The 26335-nt window shown below is 40.0% G+C and overlaps 1 protein-coding gene across 4 annotated transcripts; it reads left to right on the plus strand.

The window, feature by feature from the left end:
- Positions 1-902: 902 nt before the first annotated feature.
- CCDC198 (coiled-coil domain containing 198) lies at positions 903-25353 on the plus strand. Of its 4 annotated transcripts, XM_055287801.1 has the most exons (7): positions 903-1267; positions 3844-3926; positions 11850-11936; positions 13347-13445; positions 14261-14420; positions 19277-19399; positions 23059-25353. In XM_055287801.1, exons 1-7 carry the CDS (start codon positions 1045-1047, stop codon positions 23292-23294), a joined length of 1011 nt encoding a protein of 336 aa, XP_055143776.1. In that variant the 5' UTR covers positions 903-1044; the 3' UTR covers positions 23295-25353. The 4 variants fall into 4 exon arrangements, with proteins under 4 accessions (XP_055143776.1, XP_055143777.1, XP_055143778.1 ...); XM_055287802.1 differs by lacking the exon at positions 19277-19399 and having other exon boundaries at positions 13344-13445; XM_055287803.1 differs by lacking the exon at positions 19277-19399.
- The last annotated feature ends 982 nt before the right edge of the window (positions 25354-26335 follow it).

Below are 26335 nucleotides of genomic sequence, written 5' to 3' on the forward strand. Positions count from 1 at the left end.
AAAATCATAATAGGCCGGGCACTGTGGCTCAGGCGTGTCATCTCAGCCCTTTGGGAGCCCAAGACAGGTGGATCACTTGAGGTCAGGAGTTCGAGACCAGCCTGGCCAACATGGTGAAACGCCTTCTGTACTAAAAAATACAAAAAATTAGACAGGTGTGGTGGTAGCAGGTGCCTGTAATCCCAGCTACTTGGGTGGCTGACTCAGGAGAATCACTTGAACTGGAGAGGCGGAGGTTGTGGTGAGCCAAGATCGTGCCACTGCACTCCAGCTTGGGTGACAGAGTGAGACGCTGTCTCAAAAATAAATTAATTTAATTTAAAAACATAGTAAATAGGCTATCTTCAAAAACTCAAGGTTTACTTAGACCATTTATTCAAGAAGTTTTTCCCCTCATCCCCAGGAAAAAAATTTCTATTATCCTCCCGTCCTGCAACGTATTCACCTCCTTCAAAGGCAACTCAAGTCATCGACAGAAAAATCAAATGACGCTTTAGCCACTCAGCTGTTTTCTTTCCTATTTGGGGGATAAATTCTTTAATTAAATTAAAGATTAACAAAGCCTTGGTAATTAGCATGCATCCTGTTAATTGCAAAGATGGCTTAGCTATTCTCAGCAGTTAGTTTTTTTACAAAGGTACTTGCAACGAAAGGGTCAAGTTTAAGGCTTCTCTAAACCTCTGCTCTACATCTCTCTATCTGTTAATAACCTTCCTGGTGTTAGATATTTGTTTAATGATCAATAGTGGCTTCTATTCCTATCACTGAGTATTTCAGAAAGTGGCATAACCAAGTCAATGTTTAACTGGATTCTTTGGGTCTGAAATGGCAAAGTTGAAGGGAAGTCTCCATGGAAACCAGCCTCCCAGGAAGTGGCCAAAAGGGTTAGTGTGCAGTGAAACAGAGCTAGAAGGACGCCACGAAGGAAATGACTGCTTTGTAAAGCCAGGGTAAACTTCTGAAATGCCTTGATTAAAATAAGCTATATTAAAGACCCCAAAACCACTTCCCTCGCAGCTTTCCTCTGAATGTCTTTCACATGAAATGGGCCTGAGTCACTCTAAGACTCACCCTAGGGTGATCAAAGTAGCACCTTTGCAAAACAAAGAGGTAGAGACTCCCTCAGCTGGCCGTGTGGACTTTGCATTCAATCAGAATTTGGAAGAAAAGACTTCATATTCACTGGCAAGACTGCAGGACCAGAAAAAAGCTTTGGAAGGGCAGCTGCCACCTTTACAAGAAACCTGGTATGGAAGATATTCTACAGGTAAACATAAAACCCAGCATGAGATGTGTGTATCTGGACCAAGGAGCATTATTAATAGATTTATCTGGCTGTCTCCATGATCTCAGAAAGTTTCTAAATTCCTGAAATGTAAAGGAATTTAGGCTATCTTTGAAAACTCAAACAAATCTTTCAATGAGGATTGCATGTCAATTGAAAGTATTCTGGGTGCATTAGAATGGGAGTATAGATTGTACAAAGGGCTTTTCACCATTCCATATAAGAAGGATACATCATTTTGTTTCAGCTCAGTTTGTAATGCTTTCAATGTTTACACCTAGTTTTGCCAGACCATTAAAATTACATAGATACTAGTGATAAATGATAGCGATCGTGTTTCAGTTAGATTCTAAATTTAAATCATTCTCTCCAGTATAGTTTAATGCACCAGGCTTTGTGGTTTTGAAAGCAGCACTTTAAGAGTGAGTTAATTCTAACATGAATTTTGAAACCACCCTAAACAGAATTGATTTATTGCAGTACAGAGGAGTGGATGAGTCACCCTTTTCCCAACCCCACATTCCTCATGGTCATCTGCAGAACTAACAGAATTCTTTCTCATTATGATTGGAAGCTCTGAGCCTGAAGTGGCCATAAATCCTGGGATATTTTATAAGCCATGTAAAATGTTTTATGATGACCACAATGATAATTAAACAGACATTCTCACTTAGAAAAATATATGTTTATTATATATGTATGTATATATGTATATTGTTTTCCCTTTTCTTCACCTTCTGGATCAATAACACAAATAAGTTTCCCTTATTGGATGCCTTGTTCAGAAAGCCTCACATTCTCTTTTGGTACCTAGCAAATCTTGCCTGGAAGGATTTTTCATGGCTATTGTCTGCAGAATTGATAACCTTTGGTTGTTTCTATACGGCCTATTTTTATGCTCTTTATGTTCTTCAAGTTCTTAAGCACATGGATGGGAATTTTCCCCTTAGGAATTTTTTAATGATAGATAGATGGATAGGTGATAAGACATGATTTAAAAAATGGAGCGTGAATGTGTACTAAGAGTATGCAATGCTCCTATTGAGGAATTCCCTTTTTATCCAAAGCCCCATTGAGAGTTTTAAGATTTTGGTGACAGAGAGAGACTCTGTCTCAATTAAAAAAAAAAAAACAGATTTAGGTAACTGAATAAATGGTGAGCTTACGTCTGAAGTGACAAAATCACACTAAAAATAAATAACAAGGAGATCACGATTCTCATGATCTCCCATATTCTTACCCCAGCTCCATCAAATACCAAATCAAATGACCTTAGGCAAGTTACTTCATCAATTTTTTTCACTTGTAATCAGGGGTAAAAATAAATGCCTGACACAGCCTATGCCATTTGAGGAAAATCTAATTAAATAATGAAGTAATGTCACTAAAATTAAAAAAATAAGGATTAGTAAGGCTTCTGAAAAAATAGCTAAAATACTTACATTTTTAAATCCAATATGTTTGTCGTTTCCATCCTGCTCAATATGCTGGCATCTTTTCAAAAGAAAATAAGGACATAGTTTCCATCCCACTAAAAGTCAGAGAGAACAAAGTCCTTAAAGTGGTCATTCACATGTCTTAAGGAGAGAGATGCATAATTACCCAGGGATTTTTCCATGTATTTTTTTTATTTTTTTAATTATACTTTAAGTTCTAGGGTACATGTGCACAACGTGCAGGTTTGTTACATATGTATACATGTGCCATGTTGGTGATATATCTAATGTAAATGATGAGTTAATGGGTGCAGCAGGGATTTTTCCATTTAAAATGCAAAGTGGGGCTGTAAAATGGTCTATGAAACAATCTAGAAATCAGAATGTGTCCAGATTGTTAAAAGGGAAGGACAAGAACTTCATTCATGCAGCGTTGGTCATGGTAGCACTCCCAAGAGCTCAGGACAATCAAGCTGGAAAATAAAATCCATAATGGATCTGTTGAGCCTCTCTGTTTCCTAATAGAGGCTTAACTCTGTATCCCCAGCTTGTTTCATCAGGAAAGAATATTGATATGCTGTATTATAGTGGCAACCTGTGGAAATTTTTTTCACTAAAGGGGCTATTGAATTGTGTTCACACATACTCCATTTCTTTCTCATTTCTGTATAATCACCTATCTATCTATCATCTATTTCATCTAAGAAGATTATTTTCATTTTTTAAAGTTATATATTTTTTCTGATGCCTTATATTTCGGGGAGGAGATTTTATGCAATTAGAACAAGTCAATAAATTTCTATTTTCCAGGCCAAATTCTGTTTGAAAAATAATTGCAGTCAACATATTGGTAATTTTGTAACTCTTCCCCTAAGTATGAACCTGAATAGGAAGTTAGGAGAGCAGATATTAAATCCCGGGTCTAGACTAAAATAGTGTCATTTGCACTAATGTAGGTTCCCTGCTTTCTGTGTTTCATCTCCACTTTCAACCCACAGGTTAGATATATATAACTGAAAAGGTACAAAATTGTGTTGACAAAGTCTAGTAACTAATGATTGCCTGATTTAATACTAAATTATATTTAATGTCTTATTCCTGTTTCTTCCCCAATCATTCAAGCATCCAGGGACCTGTATTTTGGCATCCCACTGGAACACAGAGAAACAAGTATTATTAAAAGGCATCCACCCCAAAGACTTCAAGTAAGATGAATTTAAAAGGCTTCATAAGGAATTTCTTGGATATAATGGTAACATCCCTTTTTAAACTATAATCATCAAAGAGGGATATTGATAATGACCAAGCTATTAATGAGAATGTTCTCAAAGAAAAATGTCATCAATCGCAAATACTCTATTAGTTTAAGATTTCCTTTAGCTATGATTTCGCTTTTAAGACTGGCCACCGAAAGAAGCTAGTAGCAAGGACATAGGTATGATGGAACTCAAGAGGCTTGAATCTAGCACTGATTAGTTGGGTGACTATGGGAAAACAACTTGTAATAAATAATAACAGCTACTACTATTTAATTACACCCTACTACAAGTCAGATACTATACTAGGCAATTCAATCTATGTCATTCATTTAATCTTCTTAGCCACCTATGAAAAAGGAAGAATTATCTTTGTTTTATACATGCTAGTCAAAGAGTTCAGTAACTACCCCCAAGACTCACAGAGGCCAGATATCAACCAGGTCTCCAAAGTCTGTACTCTTAACTGTCAGCATAAGTAATTTCTATAGTCCTTCTATCTTTAACCTTTTATTGTTCTAGGTGTTAACTGGTTGTTTAAATTTGGGACACTGGATTCCAAGGAAGCAAAGCAAGAGCTTTAAACGCATTCACCTTAATAAATATTTAATGGGTTCTCTGTAGCTAGCTATACATTTTAAGAACTCTCAACCTAGAAAGGGAATGGGTAGATTGGAGTGGTCCTTGAAAATGAGCATCATTGGAAGGAGGGTTTGGGGCTGTCTTGTGAGCAGGATCTATCACTGACATTTGAAGCCAAATCCCACCTGCTACACAATTCACCCAGATGCCTGGACCAATCCCAGGGGTATTGGAGCTCATTTGTTGGGGATTATTTCTGTTTCAGTTGGTTTTTATTTACCTGTCTTCTGCAGAAGCTCACAGCCATTATTTGAAGTGATCATATCATTTTGTCTCAAAAGAGTATCTTTTCCCAAAATATTAGAAACTATCAAATCATTATTTAGATAAAGAAAAATAAAATGAAATATAACAAATTAATATCTAATTTACAAGTTTTTACAAATCCTCTAGGTAAACAGGACAGTTTTAAAATGTGTTTTATGCCTAAATCAAATACTTGCTTTCAAAGGAGTGTGTTTAATACATGTTTCTGTGAAGCCTCTAAGCTGATTAGTTCAAATAGAAGATATTACTCTAACTAGTGAAAAATATTTGTCTAGTACTTTATAGCTCACAAGTACTTTTTATATCTATCAATCCTAAACAAAGGAGGTTAGGTTTTGATTTTCTCAATAGTCAAACAAGCTCAAAAAGAGAACATTGGTATTTCAGAGTCAAACACTGCACCACCACCCCCATACACACACACCCTAACCAACCATCTTAAAAACAAAGAATCAAGACAAATGAATTATTTCAGTGCAAAGACTATGCCTTTTTTTTCTTCAACTTTTAAGTTGAAGGGGTACAGGTGCAGGATGTGCAGGTTTGTTACATAAGTAAATATGTGCCATGGTGATTTGCTGCACAGATCATCCCATCACCTAGGTATTAAGCTCAGCATTCATTAGCTGTTCTTCCTGATGCTCTCCCTCTCCACCAACGCTGACAGGTCCTAGTGTGCGTTGTTCCCCTCCCTGTGTCCATATGTTCTCATTGTTCAGCTCCCACTTATAAATGAGAACATGTAGTGTTTGGTTTTCTGTTCCTGAGTTAGTTTTGCTGAGGATAATGGCTTCTAACTCCATCCATGTCCCTGCAAAGAACATGATCTCATTCCTTTTTATGGCTGCATAGAATTCCATGGTGTATATGTACTACATTTTCTTTATCCAGTTTATCATTGATGGGCATTTAGGTTGATCCCATGTCTTTGCTATTGTGAACAGTGCTGCAATTAACATACGCATCAATGTATCTTTATAATAGAATGATTTATATTCCTTTGGGTATATACCCAGTAACAGGATTGCTGGGTCAAATGGTATTTCTGCCTCTAGGTCTTTGAGGAATCACCACACTGTCTTCCACCATGGTTGAACTAATTTACACTCCCACCAACAGTGTAAAAGCATTCCTTTTTCTCCACAACCTCTCCAGCATCTGCTGTTTTTTGGCTTTTTAATATAGCCATTCTGATTGGTGTGATGTGGTATCTCATTGTGGTTTTGATTTGCATTTCTCTAATGATCAGTGATGTTGAGCTTTTTTTCATACGTTTGTTGACTGCGTGTATGTCTTCTTTTGAGAAGTGTCTGTTCATGTCCTTTGTCCACTTTTTAATGGGGTTGTTTGTTTTTTTCTTGTAAATTTGTTTAAGTTCCTTGCAGACTCTGGATATTAGACCTTTGTCAGACGGATAGATTGCAAAAATTTTCTCCCATTCCTTAGGTTGCAAAGACTATGTCTTATTCAATCTTACGTCTTCAGCCATTAATACTTAATATGAGATCCACAAAAGTTTATGAGTAAAATGACTGAGTAAATGAATGACAGTAAGACCCATCCTCCCTGCTGGAGGGGGGATAAAGCGCTCAAAGTGCACTCCCTGCTATTGCAGACCTGTAATCACTGTATTCGAAGTGTGTACCATCACTGTAACATGACTGTATTAGAAGTCTCACTGACTAGCAAAAATAACTAACATGATTAACTAAAGGATATAGGAATGTTTTATTGAACCAAAGATCTGGGAGACACCTAAGCTTCAGGGAAGAATTATACCTTGGAACCTGAAATGCAGAGCTCTCTCAATCCCTAAGCTCTTCTCTGTGCAGTTGGTATACTCTTTCTCCCCAAAGATCAGTTTTCTCTGTTCTTCAGGTACACAATGAAATATGGCCACCCTGAGCTTGTATCTTATAGTTCCAATCAAATGGACAGATTGGCCTTTTTGACTCCAATTCCAGATTCCTAGGAGAAAGGATATTGGCTCAGCTTTGTTCATGATTTCAGCTCTGGTCCAATGAGCTACGGCCAGAGGATATGCTCAGGCAGTAGATACGTGGGCAGCGTCGTTTCCCCTGTAGACTCTGGAGTCAGCTCCCAGAGAGGAGGGAAATCACTAGAAACTTGGCAGACACTCCCAAAGAGATCAGCTATAATTATCTTCACAAATGAAGCTCAGCACATTTTCCAGCACAAATGAGTTTTTGAGAGAATAATACATGCTGGGTCCTCATGACATGCTAATTAATAGCCTAATTTCTGCCAAAGAAAATTCTAAAATTATTTTTAATTATTAAACCAAATCTAATTGTATGCTAAATTATTTGAGTTATATTTTTGGCACCTTCTACTTCCTAAACATCTACTCCTCAAATAAAGAGCAAGTCATGAACTAGCGCTATCCAGCCTGGAGCTGAGAGGCTTTGAGAGCCTCTGCCAGGGAACTCTGAATCAAATGGGCCTTTTTATTGAAGAGTTGATTAGCACTGTCCCCTCTGGCCTCATCACCTTCTTATCCAACCATTTCAGGTCTAGCTTAAATTGGAGGTGTTTCCCCCACACATATAGTGTGTCCTCAGATGATCTCCTTGGATAACTCTCTCATCTTCAAATACTTGTCCAAACCTCACTGTCCCTATAAGACCCACCCTGACCAATCAATTGACATTGCAACCCCCGTATCAGCACTCTTGAGTCCCCTGGCCCTTCACCGGATTCCCAAATCTCCTGGCAGACGCTTCAAGTGATTATGCTGACCATTTATTTTGTTTGAGAAGTCAAATAATCCAGAAGTCTTTAGACAAATGATACTTATATTATAAAGCGAAAATAATGTGTCATTCTAATCAACTCTCTAGCAGTTCCTTCCATTGTGTTCTCTTTGAAGAAGATGAAGTGAGGCATCTCACTTCCTGGGCAGGGAAAAGGAACATGCACACAAACCCAGAATTCTGAGGCAATTTCATCTGACTGGTTTATTTAGCGGAAGCCAATTTCACCAACAATTTTCTGCAGTGCTTCTCAAATCAAGTGGCAAATGATTTAACGAAGAGATCTCAGTTGCAATGTTCGTTGCTGCCATCTAGTGGCTTTTGTAACGGAATAGTGTGATTCCTTAGGCTATTTGCAAAGGCCAGGGAGAAACTCAACCTGGAGAGAGTTCTTGAAGATATCTACCACTGAACCCTTATTAGAATTGTGTGTTTAAACAGAAAGGCTGAAAATAGAAGAAAGAGATCTGTGATAACTACATATTTATACTATCAAAGCAAAAACTTGGTCCATGAATTTATGGATAGATGAGTTTAACAAAACTAAAAATTCTTGGCTTCTTCAGACTCAATTTTTCAAAAATATTCCACAAAAAAAAAAATCCTCCGTAGTCTATTATGATGTCATTCCTTTATTCACTTAAGACAATGTAGAAGTCAATGGCCCCCAACCTAGAAAGAAATCATCAGAATCCCTGGGGGAGTTTTGAAAATATTTATTTCCAGGACATACCCCAGACCTGTTGAATCTCAATCTCTAGTGAATGGGCCAAGAATTTCTGGTTTTTTTTTTTTTAATCCCAAAAAAGTCTGATGATAAGCCATTTTGGAGAACATATAGTGCAGAAAAGAGCTTTAGATTTGGAGCTGGACACACTTGCGCTTAAATCCTGGAGATGCCACTGTCTAGCTGTTCAACCTTAGACAAGTCAGCAACCTGTCTGAAATGGGGAATCTTCATAATTATCCACGGAGTTCACATGAAGATTGAATGAGATTACATATTTATAACCCTGGGCATGGAGTGCATAATGGCTGCAAAGGCATATAGGCCTAATGAGAAAGAACCAAATCCTAAACACTGCATGTCCAGAGGATGGCACAAACACTTGTTCTCTCCAGCTTCCAGAAATCCCCCTTCAGTCATTCCTGATTCTTCCTCCCATAGGTGCCTTGAGGGGCTCCTCTCCCTTGGCCTCCCCTCCCCTTCTCCTTCCCCTTTTCTTGCAGTGTTCTGACTTGATCAGCAGCTGCCTCTTGTGCCAGCAGGTCCCATTTGCTTTGCATCTTCATGTCCTGCAGAGTTAAGAGCCAAGGGAACAGACAAACTCCTCTTACTAGGATTGATCTCCTCTCATTGCATCTTTGCTAAGTCATGTTAAAAGACCCATTTCCTGCTCTGAGGTGAGAACGGAACAGAGAACCACTTCCCACCACAAATGCAAATTATTACCTGGTATATATCTAACATAAAGATGAGCTCTTCCCCCTTGTTGTCTCTTCTTTGTCTCCACATCCTTTGCCCTTCTTCTCTTCCTTACCAGGTCTACTTTGGCCTGCTCCAGCAGAAAGGACTGCTCGGTGCTCTCAGTCCAGGACCAGGGACCTAGAAGTGGTTGTACAGGGAAGTAGTGGGGGACCCAGGTCATGCTCCCCATTACAAGTGCTGAATATCCAGTATCTATCTTCCGTGGTTCCACTCTCTCTTTTTATCCTGGTCACCTTGAAAGCCAAGTTAACTTCCATATCTACCCCCTTAATAATGCAACAAATCACACTAAAACTAAATCATTTTAAAGTAAATTAGCATGTGCCTTCAGCGTTGGACTAAGGTGGGAGTAGGGCTCACGCTCTTTGCTGCAGCATGATGTCCTCATGGTTTTCCTCCTACTTCTTGAGCCATCACTTCCCAGTCTCCTTGGCCAGCTTATTCCTGGGCACCAGCCTCACCACTGGAACTCCTGGAGTCTGCAGTTGTTGGCTTTTCTCTTCTCACTCCTGACCTTGCCCATGACCTGGGTTTCACTCATGCTCTACTCCGGAATTATTCCCCAAAATCTCCAGCACAGACCTCTCCTCCCAAGCTCCCTGTATAACTCAACATCTACAGTGGCCTGTCTTAAAGCTGTCTCAAACTCAATCTACTGCACACCAAATTTGTATTTTCCTTCTACATCCTACCCAAACTAGGTCTTCCTCTGGATTGCCCATCACAGGGTATGATAACACCCTCCATTCATTGTACTGTGGACTCTACTCCCCTTTACAACTTACATAATGAATCTGGTTTGGTCAGCTTTAAACATTTGTAGAGCTCATCAATTTCCCTCTCTCAACCCCAGCCCATCATCTTTGTCCTTCTAGCCGATCTCTCCACATCCATAATTATTCCTTTCTAGTTTCCACACTGCAGCCAGAGTGACCTTTTTTTTAAAAAGCAAATGTAATCGTGTCACTCCTTTGCTTAACACATGTCGGTGTCTTCTCATTGCTCTTAAGGGACCACTATCTTAATGGCCTGTCAGGCCCTGCATGACCTGGCCCCTGCCTCATCTTCCAGCTCATTCCAAGCTGCTGTTTCACTTACTGTAAACTGCAGCCAACCGATTTCTTTCCATTCCTTCAAGAGATCATGATCACTCCCCACCTCAGGGCTATGGCACAACTTAGTCCCCTAAAAACTCCCAACCTTCCAATTTCTACTGAGAAGGTAGAAATTGGAAATCAAGGCACTTTCTTGAACTGCCTCCCTAGCCCTTTCCCTCCTGCCTTAGTTTGCTAAGGCTGTAACAGAATACCACAAACCAGGTGGCTTAAACAACACAAATGTATTGTCTCCCAGTTCTGGAAGCTAGAAGACTGAGATCAAGGTGTCCATAGGGTTGGTTCCCTGTGAGTCCTGTGAGGAAGATCTGCTCCACGACTGTCTCCTAGCTTTAGGTAGTTTTCTGGCACTCTTGGGTGCTGTTAATTGGCTTGAAGAACCATCACCCCAACCTCTCCCTTCATCTTCACATAGTGTCCTGCCTGTGTGTGTGTCTGTGTCCAGATTTCCCCTTTCTTGTGAGGACGTTATCATATTGAATTAGGGGCTTGCCCTACTCCGGCATGACTTCATCTTAACTAATTATATCTGCAATGACCCTATTTCCAAGTAAGTTCCCATTCTGAGGTATGGAGGGCTAGGGCTTCAACATATGAATTTTGTGGGGAGGCAAAATTCAACCCCTAACACACCCTATTTTTCAGGTGGAGTCCTTCAGTTATGTAGTGTCATAGTTCTGCCCGGCAGGTTTTTTCTGCCCTGCAGGTGTGTAATTATCACTTGAATAATCACACAAGCAAAAGTACATCTGTTATGCATAGATTGTAAGCTCCATGAGGACCACATCCATTTTTGGTGACCGTTGCATCCCCATGTCTGGCACGTAGCAGTCATTAAGTACTCACTGAAGGAACAGATAAACTCTGTGGCCCTCCACGTTCCCCATTGCATGTCAATGTCAAGAGACCAGGCTTTGTCTCCCAAACCTGCTTGATCACTTCTCAGTGCTCAGCTTCTAAGGCAAGAAGGGCCGGAGGCAGACCGCTTGACATGAATTGCTGCCCAGTCTTAGTGACCCCTTGAAATGCCAACATGATCTCCCCTATCAAGCCAAGCCCCTGCCAGAAAAGGACATCTCTAAAATGTGTTAGCACACTGCAGTTTCATTTTAAATGTGTCTTGTAATCACCAGTGATTACTACTAAGGAGCTTCTCTAGAGATCTTAAAAACAGATTGCTTCCCTAAGGGCTGGAATAGTTCAGCTGGGTACCTAAGGGATGTGTGAAATACAATAAATTCCTCATGCCTCTTTTATCTCTAATATTCTAAGATCCTGATGGTTTGAAACTTTGGACATGGTCCCTCAATGCAGACAGAAGAGGATCTTAGTCTCCTAACTCTCTGACCAACACTTAGATCAATAAGGCACTGTCGACAGTGCACTAGAATAATAAAGAACCCAGATAGTTTGAAAAGCCTTTTGTACCAATATAACCGTAATGCTGTTGGAATCACCTTTCCTGTATGATCTCAGAAATAAGTGCCGCTTTTGCAAAGTGTTAAGACAGTTTAACGTCTGGCTTTTGTGTTTCATCATCTCATGGCATGAGGAATGCTGACTGCTCTAAACGTTGAACTTCTAGAAGCTTGAACCCATTGACTTGCCACGAGTAATTACTTCAGGAAGACTCCTGAGCCAGCGAGAAGCCAGGACAATGCACAAAGCAAAGGTGAGCTGCAGCAGTAACCTGACAGGGAGGAGAACTGGGGGTGGGCGACACAGGATTGGGGCACTGGAGCACACTGGTCCTTTCATGCATTCTCTGCGTGGAGCAGTTCAAAGACAAATCAAACTGTTAAGTCATTCAGAGTGAGAACTTTTCAAAGCTATTTATTCTCTTCTGTGCATGCCTCCAACTGGCAGTGGCTGTTACCTCTTGCATGACCTCTGCGCCCTTTTCTGCTTTGTGTTGAAAACAGGGCTATGTAGATGAGAAAAGACTTTTACTTAGAAATTGGTGATTCTGAAGTTTTCAAATCTGTGAAAAATTCAGCATAAGTCCTCCCTTTCATTCCTCCCCTCAGTTTAAAACTTTCTCTTTGTTCTCAGTTTGCAGGAGAAATCTTATCTACAAGTTATTCCTGACTTATTTGCCACAACCTCACCAAAAATTAATCCTGGGAAATGTCTTCTGTGTATCTTTTCCCTGCTATGCACTTATAATGTTCTGTTGACTAGAACTCCCCTCACACAGAAATGAAAGCTAGGAGGTAGGAGCAGATTTTCAACACTTTCCATTCCTAATTTTGTTTTGGAGCTAGCTAGGTGCTGCTCTGTGGCGGCTGACTTGATAAAGATGTCCAGGTGCTGTCACATCCTCAAGCCCACGTTTGTGGTGCTGACAGCATCTGTGGAGATGGCCCCTCCCTGAGGTTCACATCAGCTGACAGTCACTATCCACATGGCAACACAAAAGGTATTGTCAAACACATCACCTTTCCTGGCAACAGCAAATGACAAATGAAGGTATATTCACCTCTGGCTGCCCTCAATAACTGTCTGCACTGTCCCACTGGAGTTTATGATGCACTGGCGGGGAGATGTTCAGAGTCACAAATAATCAACTTCAAATCCTCCCTAAACTGCAATATTCTCCAAGGCTTATGCTGGCATATGGAAATGCACTCTATAGAAATAGGTTCCATTTCACCATTCAGCAGCTTCCCTCTCATTTCATAGCCAGCCGATTAGTCAATGGTAGAAGAGGCAGGGAGAAAAAGAAAGTTTTCCTCAAACCAGAACACATTTCTGGGGAGGTGGTAATAAGCGTCTGTTTACAATGGGAGTGATATCTTGTCAAAAATGAGATGTGGAAAGATATTCCCATTTAAGGTTTACAAAACTCTACAGCAACCTAAAAAACTACATATATACACATCAAAGAGCCACTTCATTCATTGATAGTGACACAAAGGACTTGTCAGGGACACACAATAGTCCACTTTTGTCATCACAAGATATCTCTATGGGTTATGACTGATTAAGATCTGACTCTGTTTCAAAAAGGATCTAAACTTGTGAATTGCAGAGTCAGTAACAAATTACCCCATACTAACAAATGTGTTGTCTTTCATAGCAGGTACTAGAAAAGAAAATGCAAACTCCAATGTATACTTCTGAGAACAGACAATATTTGCATAAGATGCAAATGCTGGAAATGATCCGTAAAAGACAAGAGGTAAATACAAGAAGAGAAAAGAGTGTCATATTTACCAAATTTTCATCACATAATCACTGCCCTGCCACATGAATATATCAAGCATAGAGAGCCAGTCTTTACTTAGCATTTTAAATATCGTCATTGAGGTTGAAAGTTCAACTACTAAAGCTGAGAAGAATCAGGAAGATTCCTTCTGCTGAAAACCTTGTTGAGTCTTTTCTAAGTTTTCAGTCTTATCAAGGATGTATCTGTGTCTCAAGTCTCCATTTTTAAAAATAGTTGCTCCTATGACATTCTGGACATAGGAAAATGGGGTTAGATCATTTTTCTTGGTTTAGTGAAAGGAGGACGGGGTGAGTTGTTCTTTATTCTGATACCTAGGCCTCTCTCTATAATTCTTGCCATAGAATTATCTAACAAGAAAAACCTCTTGTAAAAAAAACAACCAAACAAACAAACAAAAAAACCCTTTACCAGTAATACCTATAACTGTCATATTCCAAATTCCTCCCTCTAGGCAATGAGCCTTTAGTTACTGCTCTCTGCAACTCCAATCATATCAGCTAGCCTACAGAAACACACTTTTGTAAAGGTCCTCATCCTAATTGAGCCATACCTTTTTGAGACTGGGCGCACTCACCTTCCTCCTACCAAGCCTGTCAATAAAGAAAGTTCCCATACCTTCTAATAGGTAAAAGAAAACCAGGTTCTAGTTAGAGGACTGCAGATGTCTACAGATAAGCACACAACTTGCAAAGTGGCTGATCTGTTGATCTATTCTGGTGAAAGTAGCTTGGGAAGAACATTGATCATTTATGGTTGATGATTTTCAGGCCCAAATGGAGTTAAAGAAAAGTCTTCATGGAGAGGCAAGAATTAATAAGCAAAGTCCAAGGGACCATAAAGCCAAGAAAACCCTTCAAAGCAACCCACAGAATGATGACCATGACCTTCTAACCATGTTGCCTGATGAAATCTTGAACAGAGGTCCCGGTGAGTCATGTACAATTTTTTAGTAAAATATTTCAAGTGTTTTCAAAACTTCATCAAATAAACTACCAAGGGAGGGACATGGTGAGAAGACAGCAAACAGCTCTGAGCTCTTGCTGAGATTTTTACTTCCCAGAATATAGTGGGCATGTTGTCATGTAATTTTGGATGGCTGGGAGGAAAAGACAGAAGCTTAAGCTTGGTAATTAAATGTCTCTTTCTTTGTATGGGTTTAATATGCTTTGCATGCTTCATTGCAAGCCTTGCCTCATCCCTAGAAGGAGAAAAGGCATAATAGCCTCATCTTGTGGTTAGAGAGAACGAAGCATATGAAGAGATACTGCCTGCAGTCACATCGCAAATTTGCTTCGGCAGAGTTGGTACCATATGCAGACACTTATCTTCCCGACTGCACCCTTTTCTGTGCAGGTCAACCCTCTTTGGCACATTCAGAATTTCTAGAATGAATCACTGCCCAACCTAAGCTTGCTGTTCCTGCTGATCTACTGGCTCAGTGGACCAGGCCTCTAATGTCACTCTTCCCTATCTCCCTACAGCTGGTCAGTCACCAAGCCCTGCTGATATCACCTAGCAGTAAAATCTGCCCTTTCTCTTCCATTCCCAGTAGTATTGCCTTAGGTATGGCCCTGGTCCTGTTACACCAGGGCTCCAGCTACAGCCTCCTGACTTGGCCCCTCCCATTAGGTCTTACTGTCCATCCATCAACGATTCACTTCAGTGGTTCTCCATGTGGTCACCAGACCACCAGCATCAGCATCACCTGGGAACCTGTTAGGGCCCAGAGTGACTGAATCAAAAACTGCAGGGGTTACGCCCAGTTCTCTGAGTTTAACCACCCCTCCAGGTTATTGTGATGCCCTTAAAGTTTAAGAAACACTTAACTTTAAGTGATTCTTAATTCTGCTCGGTAATTAAAGTATTACCACAGACAAGCATCATCAGTATCACCTGGGAGTTTATTACAAAAGGCAAAATTGGAGGTCGTACCCCAGACCTACTAAATGAGAACATGCATTGTCTCAAGATTGCCAGATGATTCTCATGCACACTGAAGTTCTAGAAGCACTGCACTAATCTTGAGTAATCTTATAAAACGCAAATCTGACCATGTCACTCTCCTGCTTAGAAAAACAAAAATCCTCTGTGATTCTTGTCAGCCTGAAGACAGCATTTAAACTCCTTAACATGGAGCTAAGTGTGGTGACTCATGCCTGTAGTCCCAGCTACTCAAGAGGCTGAGGTGGGAGGACCACCTGAGGCCAGGATTTCAAAACCTAGCCTGGGCAACATAACAGGGCCCCTGTCTCAATAAAATAAAATAAACTCAACATGGGATCCTAAGACATTCAGGATCTGGTCATTGCCTACCTAGCCTTTCTAGCTTCATTTTCTGCCACTCTCACACCCTGCCCCCACATTTCAGCTGGGCCAAATTGTTTATGCTCTCAGATCGCTCTATGCTTTCTAATGGACAGGCTTGTCTCCAACTTCTACGCTACATTGCCCCACCAATTAGAGCCCCATTAAGTTTTCCTTGTTTGTATTTCCCCAGGGTAAACCCACAGTTGAAATTTCCAATATTGTTCACACACACAGATTGCTGTGCTGTGGGCCAAATCCCCACATCAGCAGGACTGACCCACCACTGAGAGAGCTGCAGAAAAGCTGGCTATGTCTCTGGAGGTCTTGAACTTCTAAGATGCAAAATTGCCTGCTGAAAGAGACACTGCTCCTACTCGGAGAAACAAGATGCTTAATCAATAAGTTAATTAAATAAGAAAAGGCTGAATAATTGAAAATCTACTTGGGGCATCTATTTAACCTATACTCCCAAGTCTCAGAATGAAATATCCTTTGTAGTCACATAAACAATTTTTACCATTTAAACCATACCTTAAAAAAACATGCAAAACAACCAAGAAAAAAAGCCTCAGCTAAAGTTAGACACTTAAGAGTCATCACTTGAGAGCACGCCAAGAAAAAACAGCATTGGCGAAGTCCTTGGAAGATGTCTCAGACCTGGAGGGGACCAAGGAGAAACTGGCACATGCAGAAAGGGGTTTTCCTCTGCTCTCCTGATGCTTTTTAAAGCTGCTTCATTTTGTTCAAGCTAAGGTTTGTTGAGTGCTTACTATAAGCCAGGTACTGTGGTTTGCCTTTAATATGCATTATCTCTTTTAATTCTCACACAGCCTAGAAGGTAGGAGCTACTATTAGCCCCAGTGTGATAGCGCCAGGATTCAAGGTCAGGTCTTTTTGACCTGCACTCTCACACAGTCCCACCAGGACACCAAGGACTTGGAACTCTGTCAAGGACAGCTTTGGAAAAGTTTGCAAATGTGGGGGTTGTGACTCCTTGACCTTATTTTCAAAGAAGGCCACACTCTGCGACTTCTGAAAGGAAAGTTAAAGCAGCTGGCAGACTGTGGAGCTCATGTTCTCCTGGAAGTGACGGAGTGTAGAGAAGGGAGAATAGAAGGAGTAACTCAGGCAGGAACCAATTCAAGTGCCAGTGAGGGAGGCGTAGCTGCATCAGTAGTGCACAAAAGCTCGGTTATGAGCAGAACCACCTGAGGAGCTTCTCAAGAACACCCAGTCATGCCTGTAATCCCAGCACTTTGGGAGGCAAAGGTGGGCAGATCACCTGAGGTCAGGGGTTCTAGATCAGCTTGGCCAACATGGTGAAAACCCGTCTCTACTAAAAATACAAAAATTAGTCGGGCACAGTGGTGGGCATCTGTAATACCAGCTACTTGGGAGGCTGAGGCAAGAGAATCACTTGAACCCAGGAAGCAGAGGTTGCAGTGAGCCAAGATCATGCCACTGCACTCCAACCTGGGTGACATAGCAAGACACCCAGTCCTGTCTCCCAGCTTCATCCTACTGAATCTGAATCTCTAGGTTGAAGGTGAAAGAATTTTACATTTTAAAAGTTCCTCAAGTGATTTTGAACATTAACCAAACTTAGATGGACTAGATAACCCGTGAGAACTCTTTCAACACTTTAACCATATGAGAATCTTTTTCTTTGTAACAACTTATGTGCATGTGTGTGTGTGTGTGTGTGTGTGTGTGATACGCATGACAAAATGAGCCTGGAAAATGTAGATTTTGCTAGTATGAAATAGAGGGAACTCTAACTCTTCCTATTATAATGATGTCATAATTAACTAGACTCTTAGAATGACATGTCTGCATCAACTCACTTGCCTATTGCTGAAGTTGTTGGAAAGAGAAGTAAGGCAAATATCACTGGAAATTTGTTTGATGATGGAGAGATTACAGTGCCTACAAAGGATATCATTCTGTCCTGTGCTGCAGTGTTCACTGTGCAGCCCTGTACATGTAAAAGTGTAGAACACTGGGATAATAATGGATACAGCTAATATTTACAAAGTGCTTCTAAGAATTTTAAATGCATCATTTAATCCTCATATTAACTCTACAAGGTGAAAATTATTACCACCTCTCTTCTACAGATGAAGAGACTGGGTCCAGAGAGGTCCAGTCACATGTGCAAGGTCACAGCCAGCCAGTGAGAGGTGAAACTGCTCAGGGATGCACTCACAGGGCACCTGACTCCTGAGCTGACAGCCCTCACCTCTGCGCTTGGCATTTGTCCTAGCGATGATTCCTTTTTATTTATTCCCAGAGAGCATCTTTGATTTCTTTCCGTGCCTTCCAAAAGTAGTTCACTTTCTCCTACAAATGGAGTGTAGCTAAGATCTTACACTTATATAAGCATTCTGTTATCAAGGTCTGGTCATTAAGCATTCTACTGTCATGGTCTGGTCATTAAGGTTCCTCTGTAGCAGTCTCCTCTTAATGACATACTCGCCCGTTCTTGTTCCCCTGTTGAAAGGTGAAATGAGGGTTGTGGCTCTCTTGTGAGAGAAAAGTCAGCCGCTGCTTTCTACTGCATCTTTAAAACAAAATCTCCCATGCTTTACATATATTTTACATACATTCCTATAACAAATTACATATACAATCATATGACACAAACCACATATAACATATACATAGTGAATTTCACTCTTTTTGGTGTGCAAGTCTATGAGATTTAATGTGTTTCTGTGGCTCCTACCCTTTGCTGAAGCTGTGACATGAATGAACATAGAGGGTGGGAAGAGCACTGGAACTGACCTCAAAGCCCTTCCCCGAGTCCCAGTAGTGCATCTACTAAATGGAAGCTCCATGAAGGCAGGGACTTTTTCTTGTTCCTAGAATAGTACCTGACACATGATAGCCTCTCAATGAATATTAACTGTATATTTTTCTATATAATTTTATTCTAGAGAGAGAAAGAATATAGCTAAATTCTAGTTATTTAACCTCCAGGAACCTCAGTTTCCACATCTGTAAAATGGGAATAAAGTATTGTATACCATGTAAAGTTTATGTAAAAATTAACATGTATAAAAGCACACATAAAATGTAAAGTGTGACCAGGCACTTTACAGGCCATAGCTCATGCCTGTAATCCCAGCACTTTGGGAGGCTGAGGAGGGTGGATCACTTGAGGTCAGGAGTTCGAGACCAACCTGGCCAACATGGCAAAACCCCATCTCTAATAAAAATACAAAAAATTAGCCAGTAGTGGTGGCACTTGCCTGTAATCCCAACTACTGGGGAGGCTGAGGCACGAGAATTACTTGAACCTGAGAGGCAGAGGTTGCAGTAAGCCGAGATCACACCACTGCACTCCAACCTGGTCGACAGAGAGAGACTCTGTCACAAAAAAAAAAAAAAAAAAAAAAAAGACGTGCCATACAAATGTATGGGAATATAGATAAAACTGAAGAAGGATAGAATTGATGTCTTTTTTTTTTTTTAAGACAGAGTTTCGCTCTTGTTACCCAGGCTGGAGTGCAATGGCATGATCTCGGCTCACTGCAACCTTCGCCTCCCAAGTTCAAATGATTCTCCTGCCTCAGCCTCCCGAGTAGCTGGGATTACAGGTGCCTGCCACCACACCCAGCTAACTTTTGTATTTGTAATAGAGACGGGGTTTCACCATGTTGGCCAAGCTGGTCTCGAACTCCTGACCTCATGATCCGATTACAGGCATGAGCCACCGCGCCTGGCTAGAATTGATGTCTTATAGTGAAAACAGTCATATGCTTCAGGGATGTGTCACTTTGAATCCATTATTTGAATGTCAGCTTCAAAATTCTGGTCTTATTTGGCCACCTGCACTCTTTCTATAAAGAATCTTGTTTTGCTTTATTTTTTAATATAGCTCTGTATGTGAAATTCTGGGTTTGATATAGTAGTGATACATTTTTCTGAAACACATTATAAAATACACAACCATCAAAGAGTTTTCATGCTTTATGTGATTCTTCTACTACCTAAATCACTTCCTGTTTTTCCCACTGACAGCTGTTGCATTCCTCTCTCCCTAAATTACTTTTGGAGTAGGATACACTTTCCTTTACTCTGCTCACCCGAAACCCATTTAGGTTTTTAAAGACTGTGTTTTTATTTTTTAAAGTCTATAAACCACAGAGAATTAAACAAGGATTTATAAAAATGTAACAAGTAATAAGAAACCTAGCTCAGAAGCTCTCAAATTTTAATGCTGTATACACAAAACTATGTATGTAATACTTTATGAGTGACAAAGGATTGATTTTCAAGGATGAAACTGAATATTTGAATTTTGTCTCATACACTAACATCAGACCTGAATTTTCATAACATCAAGGGTGTTGTGGGACTTAGGCTATCATTAATATTTCACTAGATCCCACCACAAACAAACATTCCGCTTCTGTTTCAGAGCTCCTGCCGATAGCTGGATGTTCTAGAAAATTCCTGTTCCCAGTCTGAGTGGTGCCTCTGGTAGTTCTTGACTAATTTGCAGAGCAGAGATGATTGGCATTCCTGAGCCCCAATGAATGGGGCCTTTTTTAGGTCCTCGTTACCAATACTTCCCATCTCCCAAAATTCTCTGATTGCTCGTTTGTTTATTCATTTATTCATCTATTTGTTCACCAAATATTTATTTAGCATATACCAAGTGCCAGGCATTGTGTGGTTGTTTCATTGTATGGTGATGAGCCAGGCAGATATGGTTCCTGGTTTTAACAAAGTGATGTTTAACAAGAGTATAACCGGTAGACCTGGTATCTGTGGAGTCAGGGAAAGTTTCCATGAGGAAGGGACATTTAAACCAAGATAAGAAGTAGCTGGATGAAGTGGGGAGGAGGGCACGTAAGTGTGAGGACCATGGGTGCTGCAATGTTGAAAGTGGTAATCAACCACAGCATGTGCCGAAGTCCTGCAGTGGGAAAGAACACGGTGGACTCTAGGTGAATGAGAGATTCAGAGAGTAACTGGAGTTGGTTCTGGAGACATGGGCAGGGCCAAATCACACAGGATCTTGTAAGCCATGTCAGATAAGAATTTTAAACTCTATCTGAAGATCAATGGGAAGCCACTGATAAGGCAGGAGAGTGGCATAAGCAGGTTCATATTTTTAAATATCACTCTGTCTACACTGTGGAGAATGGGTGGGAGGGGAAAGTAAAAGGATGAAGGAAGACCAATTATAAGGACACAGCAAAAGCACAAGTGAGAGATGATGTTGAGACCAGGATAGTGGGGTCACGATCAGGATGGAGAGAAGCAGCCAGATATGAGATCTTTAGGAGACAGAATGATCAGAATTATCGGGTGATAGGTTAGATGTGAGTGCGTGGAGAGGGTAAGGAGACCAGGTGGATTCCTGGGTTTCTCTTGAAGAATTAGGCAGACAATGGGGTAAAGGTAGTACCGTTTGCTGAATTAGCGTAGCCAGGAGCAGAAGCAGGTTTGTGAGAGAAAGAGAAGGTAGGGCTGCATTATTGCCAAGTAGATATCAAAGTGGAGGTGTCCAGTTTTACAAAAACGTCCTTTGTAGCTTAGGAGAGAGACCAGGGCTGCAGACATTAATTAAGATGGTTATCTGCCAGTGCTATCTAAATAGGCAACAACAATCATTATAATAGTATTCAAGGGGAAAAACTGGTAGCCTCTCATTGAGGCCCAACAAATCACAAGGCATGAATTCTCACATTAAAATGCTTGTTTCCAACTCACCAGGCTGTATACATTAAATATGTGTAGCTTTTGTATGTCAATCATAGTTCAATAAAGTAGTTTTTAAAAATATGGTGCACAAGGTAAAAAGAAATACTTGATCTTCTTATATAATAGTACACAACTTCAGATATCAAGGGCTTACATAAACTATGCCAAAAGATTTAATAAACAATTATCATTAAGATGACATCCAAAAAGTTATGGTCGTTTCAACCAGTCTAGTGGGAAACTCTGGGCTTTGACCTAGGATTTTTGTTTCAGCTCCAAAGTGGTTGGGAAGATTTTGTTTTCTTAAAAGCCAGCTTTCCTTGAACAAAGCTCCTGTTGCTTTCTGGAGTGCCTTATAAAGAATGCTGGGAACTGCTTAAATAAAAAGCTAAGGTAAATACATATGCACATAAATAAAATCCCAAACTAAAAATAAATTGCCTCTTTTAATAAAAAGTATAAAGTAAAATAGAATGCCAGACTCATTGAACTTCCCAGTACTATGGGTCTGGAGTACAGTTTAGACATCTCTTTCTAAAAGGCTGCAACAGGTGATTCTGCTATGAAGCCAGAGTTGATGTGAATGTCAGAAGTATATATTATGTGTCTAGCACATAGTAGATGTTCAATAAAAAGCACTACACAATGTCACCTGTGCAATATTCTTGCCCAAAATGTTTAACCTCAATTTAATCACAAGGAAATAATAAGGTAAGCTCAAATTTAGGATCATTCTGCAAAATAATTGATCTAGATTCTTTAAAATGTCAGCATTACATTAGGAAAAATGAAAAAGACAATGAAGTTGGAAGAGGAAACAGAAGAGGAGAAAGAGGAGGAACGGTGATGGGGTGTAGAGATTGTGGGAGAGAGAAAGAGAAGAAAAGGGTAGAAGAGTATTCTTGAATTAAAGGATACTGAGACGAGAAAATAAAATGCAATGTATGATCCTAGATTGGATCCTGGACCTAAAAATTAAAACACAAACAGCAAATAAAAAGTAGCTGTAATGGGCATTATTGTGACAACCATGGATATTTGAATATAGACCACATATTAGAAAACAGTATCATATCAATGTTAAATTTCTTAAGTGTAATAATTGTATCGTAGTTATGTAGAGAAAATGCCCTTGGTCTGAAGAGATTTGTAGTGATATATTTAGGGGGGAGGTGACTCTGCAACTAATTTTCAAATGGTTCAGCTGAAAAGTATACATAGATAGATATATGCATACATATGATGAAAAAATATTGTGGCAAAATGTTGATGGATGGGGTATATAGGTGTATGTTGTATTATTGTGACTTTTGGAAGATTTAAATCATTTAAAAAATAACAACTAAAAAATGTTTAATGCTCACAGAGATACCAGTTGAAATGTATACATATATATATTATATATATATATATATATAATTTTTCAAACTATGTATATATAGTTTGAAAAACTACCAAGCAGATTATTTATTAAGCTAGGCACTTAATAAACAAATAAATCATTGCTAAGGCAAAAAATTAAAGAAACTTAATTTTTTTGTAGGAAATTCAAAGAATACAGAATTTTTGAAACATCAAGCAGTGAATAACTACTGTCCCTGGAAAATTGGCAAAATGGAAACATGGCTTCATGAACAAGAGGCCCAGGGACAGCTTCTCTGGGACAGTTCCAGCTCTGACTCAGATGAGTTGGGGAAAGATGAGAAGAAGCCACGAGCACTGGTGAGGACCAGGACAGAGAGAATCCCACTTTTTGATGAGTTTTTTGATCGAGAATAAGAATACTATTCATTAACCTAGATACTGAGTGCACTGAAAGCTTGTTTTACGCTCAAAATCTTCCAAACTGATATATGAATTACTTTGAGGAAAGCAAATCACTTTGTAAAAAGAAATGATATCTTTAGAGTCTTATGATTAACAAGTCAGTCATATGTGCTGTTAACTATCGCTGCATAACTAAATGCCTCAAAACACAGGAGCTAACCAAGAGCCATTTTATTGTCTCACTTTCCTGTGGGCTGCTGAGTTCAGCTAGGTGGTTCTTCTGCTGTTCCCTTTTGAAATCTTTTGAAATTTTCATTGAAACTGGACTACATTTGGACTACTAGGACTGGAGTCATCCAGAGGCCCCATTAGGACACTGACACAGGGGGACCTTGCCCCCTATCCATATAGTCTCAGAGCATCTGCACATGATCTCTTCAGCAGGACACTGCAGAGATTTCTCTCATATGAGCCCAGGGCTCCCAAAAGCAATTGTCCCAAGAGGAGGAAACAGAAGTTGCCAGTCTTCTTAAAAGCTAGTCATAGAACTGACTTTGCATCACTTCCACCATGTTCTGTTGGTTAAAGTCATAGGCCAGCTTGGAGTTAATGCAGAAGAGGACTACACAGGGCATGAATGCCAAAGTGTGGTCCTTTGGGGTTCACCTTTGAGACTTGCCACCTCACCATGTTTTTAAAAAGAAAATTAGATTACATAAAACAAATAGATGGGCTGGATGTGGTGGCTCACACCTGTAATCCCAGCCCTTTGGGAGGCCGAGGTGGGCAGATCACTTGAGGTCAGGAGTTCAAGACCAGCCTGGCCAACATGGTGAGATGCTGTCTCTACTAAAAATACAAAAATTAGCCAGGCATGGTGGCGTTCGTCTGTAATCCTAGCTACTTGGTGGGGAGGCTGAGGCAAGAGAATTGCTTGAACCCTGGAGATAGAGGTTGCAATGAGCCAAGATCACTCCACTGCACTCCAGCCTGGGCGACAGAATGAGACTCTGTCTCAAAAGTAAAAAACAAAAAACCAAGAACAAATAGATGAAAAAGTAGACTTGAGACAAATAAAAGTGAGTTTCTAAAGGAAAGTCACAGTAATGCTGCATTAAACACTAAGCTCACTTAGGTCACTTTCTAGTGAGCTAACCGTAACAGAGAGCCTACAGGATACAGGTGAGATAATGTCATGTGTAGAAGATCGTTGTGAATTAAAGTTCAAAATTAAGACTTCTTAGATTATGATGTAGATTTTAGAGCTCCTTAAAAAATAAAAGGAATCTTATAAATGTTCAATTCTAAAGTTATTCCACTTAGAAAAATTCGCTTTTGGGACAATTTTTAAGAACTCTTGTGTAAAATGCAGCTCCATGTTTAGCATAATCTAAAAATAATTTTAAGCAATCCAGAAGCTTCCAAGAATTTAGTAAAGCTTTAAAACAAAGCAAAACAAAAAGACCCTTTTATGCCTTACATGGGAAACCTCCAAAAACAGAAAAAAATAGAGGAAAACACCACTTCAATTTGACATTCAATGCATTCACATCAGAAACTAAGAAGATAACAAGCCTGAGATGTTAGGCGATAAAAATTCATGTTTCTTCCAAGGACAGAAGGCTATTAGATTGTCCCTGGCCATATCTATTCCCAGTTCTTTGTGAGCAGTCTTCTTACTTTTTCTGTGGTAGGTAAGAAGCATATTTCCACCAAAAGAATGCATGCATTGTTTGACTAGCCATCCTTCTAGAAAAAATGAGATCCTTGAGAGGATAAACAAATCCAACCTGTTCATGGTGTCCTCACTTATTGTGGTCAATCTGGAAGGCTTAAAACACAAAAAATGGGATGGACAACTTTGAATACTAAAATTAGTGGAGCCAAAGGCACGTCTTCACCATTCTGTTCTGTGACTTGAAATTCAATTTCACGAAACCCGCTTCCACAAGCTTAATGAACTGTGAGCTACATGAGGGCATAAACCATGTCTTCTTCCTATGGTATTCCTGCTTCCTAGCAATGACAGCTGGCAAAGAGTTTATCATTAAATGTTTGCTGAATTAATGAATATGTTGAGTTGACTAGTCAATTAGAGAAACACTTGTTTCTCTCCAGCTATGCAGTTGCTCACCCTCATTTCCATCATCTCGCAGAAGGCTTGGATAGACAAGGTTGATTATACAGTAAAGAAAATGACTTTTTCTTCCAAAAGCTGTTGCCATTTATACATCTAAATGAATGGCCAAAATTAAGCATTGCCTTGGGATACAGGAACTATGTGTATATGCCAATAAGGATGCCATAGCTCAAAATACTTTTCAAAACTATCAGAGTGTGTTAGCTTCAAAAGAAAATCCATCCTAATACCTTCTCTGTTTATTTGCCAGCTCCATGTAGAACTCGTTATAATGTAGTTATGAATTCAAGGATTTTAAAGGAGTAATAATTATAGTAATAATTGCCAACATGCATGGCCTGTTTATTGTGGGCCAGTACTCTTCAAATAGTTTACCTATTTAATCCACACAATGATTTTGTAGGTCAGTATTAATATCATCCCCATCTTAAAGATGAGGAAATCGGGGCACAGAAAGATTAAGTAAGTTGCCAGAGTCACCTAGCAGAACTTTCCTTTGGAGTAGACTATTGTTTACCAAAAGTGACCTAATAGTAGCCAAGGACTCTTCCCTCCTTTCCTCAATTTTACTTCCAACTCACCAACTATATTACATAGCACTCTGTATTTCTTTTGCATTACATGGTGTGGTTCCTTTTGGGAGGAGCGGGGAAGAGGTAATAGTACACTAGACAGGGTGAGAGCTTTGTGGAATTATCTTTTAGCAAGGAATAGCTTAACTGATAGCCGAACTGCAGGCAAAGGGAGGATAAAAGCACCGAAGAAAGGCAGATGAGAGAGTAAAGGAAACCTTAACTGTCTTCCCAATTTGGCCCAGGGAATCAGTCCCCAACCTTTCAGCACCAGGGACCAGTTTTGTGAAAGACAATTTTTCCACAGATGGGTGAGATGGGGGATGGTTTCAGGACGAAAC

Source organism: Symphalangus syndactylus, chromosome 8 (genome assembly GCF_028878055.3).
Source record: "Symphalangus syndactylus isolate Jambi chromosome 8, NHGRI_mSymSyn1-v2.1_pri, whole genome shotgun sequence".
NCBI classification, from domain to species: Eukaryota; Metazoa; Chordata; class Mammalia; order Primates; family Hylobatidae; genus Symphalangus; species Symphalangus syndactylus.

Coding starts and splice junctions, on each gene's coding strand:
- CCDC198 (XM_055287801.1), top strand. CDS start 1,045: ATGGGCCTGAGTCACTCTAAGACTCACCCTAGGGTGATCAAAGTAGCA. Junction 11,937..13,346: donor GGACAATGCACAAAGCAAAG/GTGAGCTGCAGC, acceptor CTTTCATAGCAG/GTACTAGAAAAGAAAATGCA. Junction 19,400..23,058: donor CCGAGTAGCTGGGATTACAG/GTGCCTGCCACC, acceptor ATTTTTTTGTAG/GAAATTCAAAGAATACAGAA.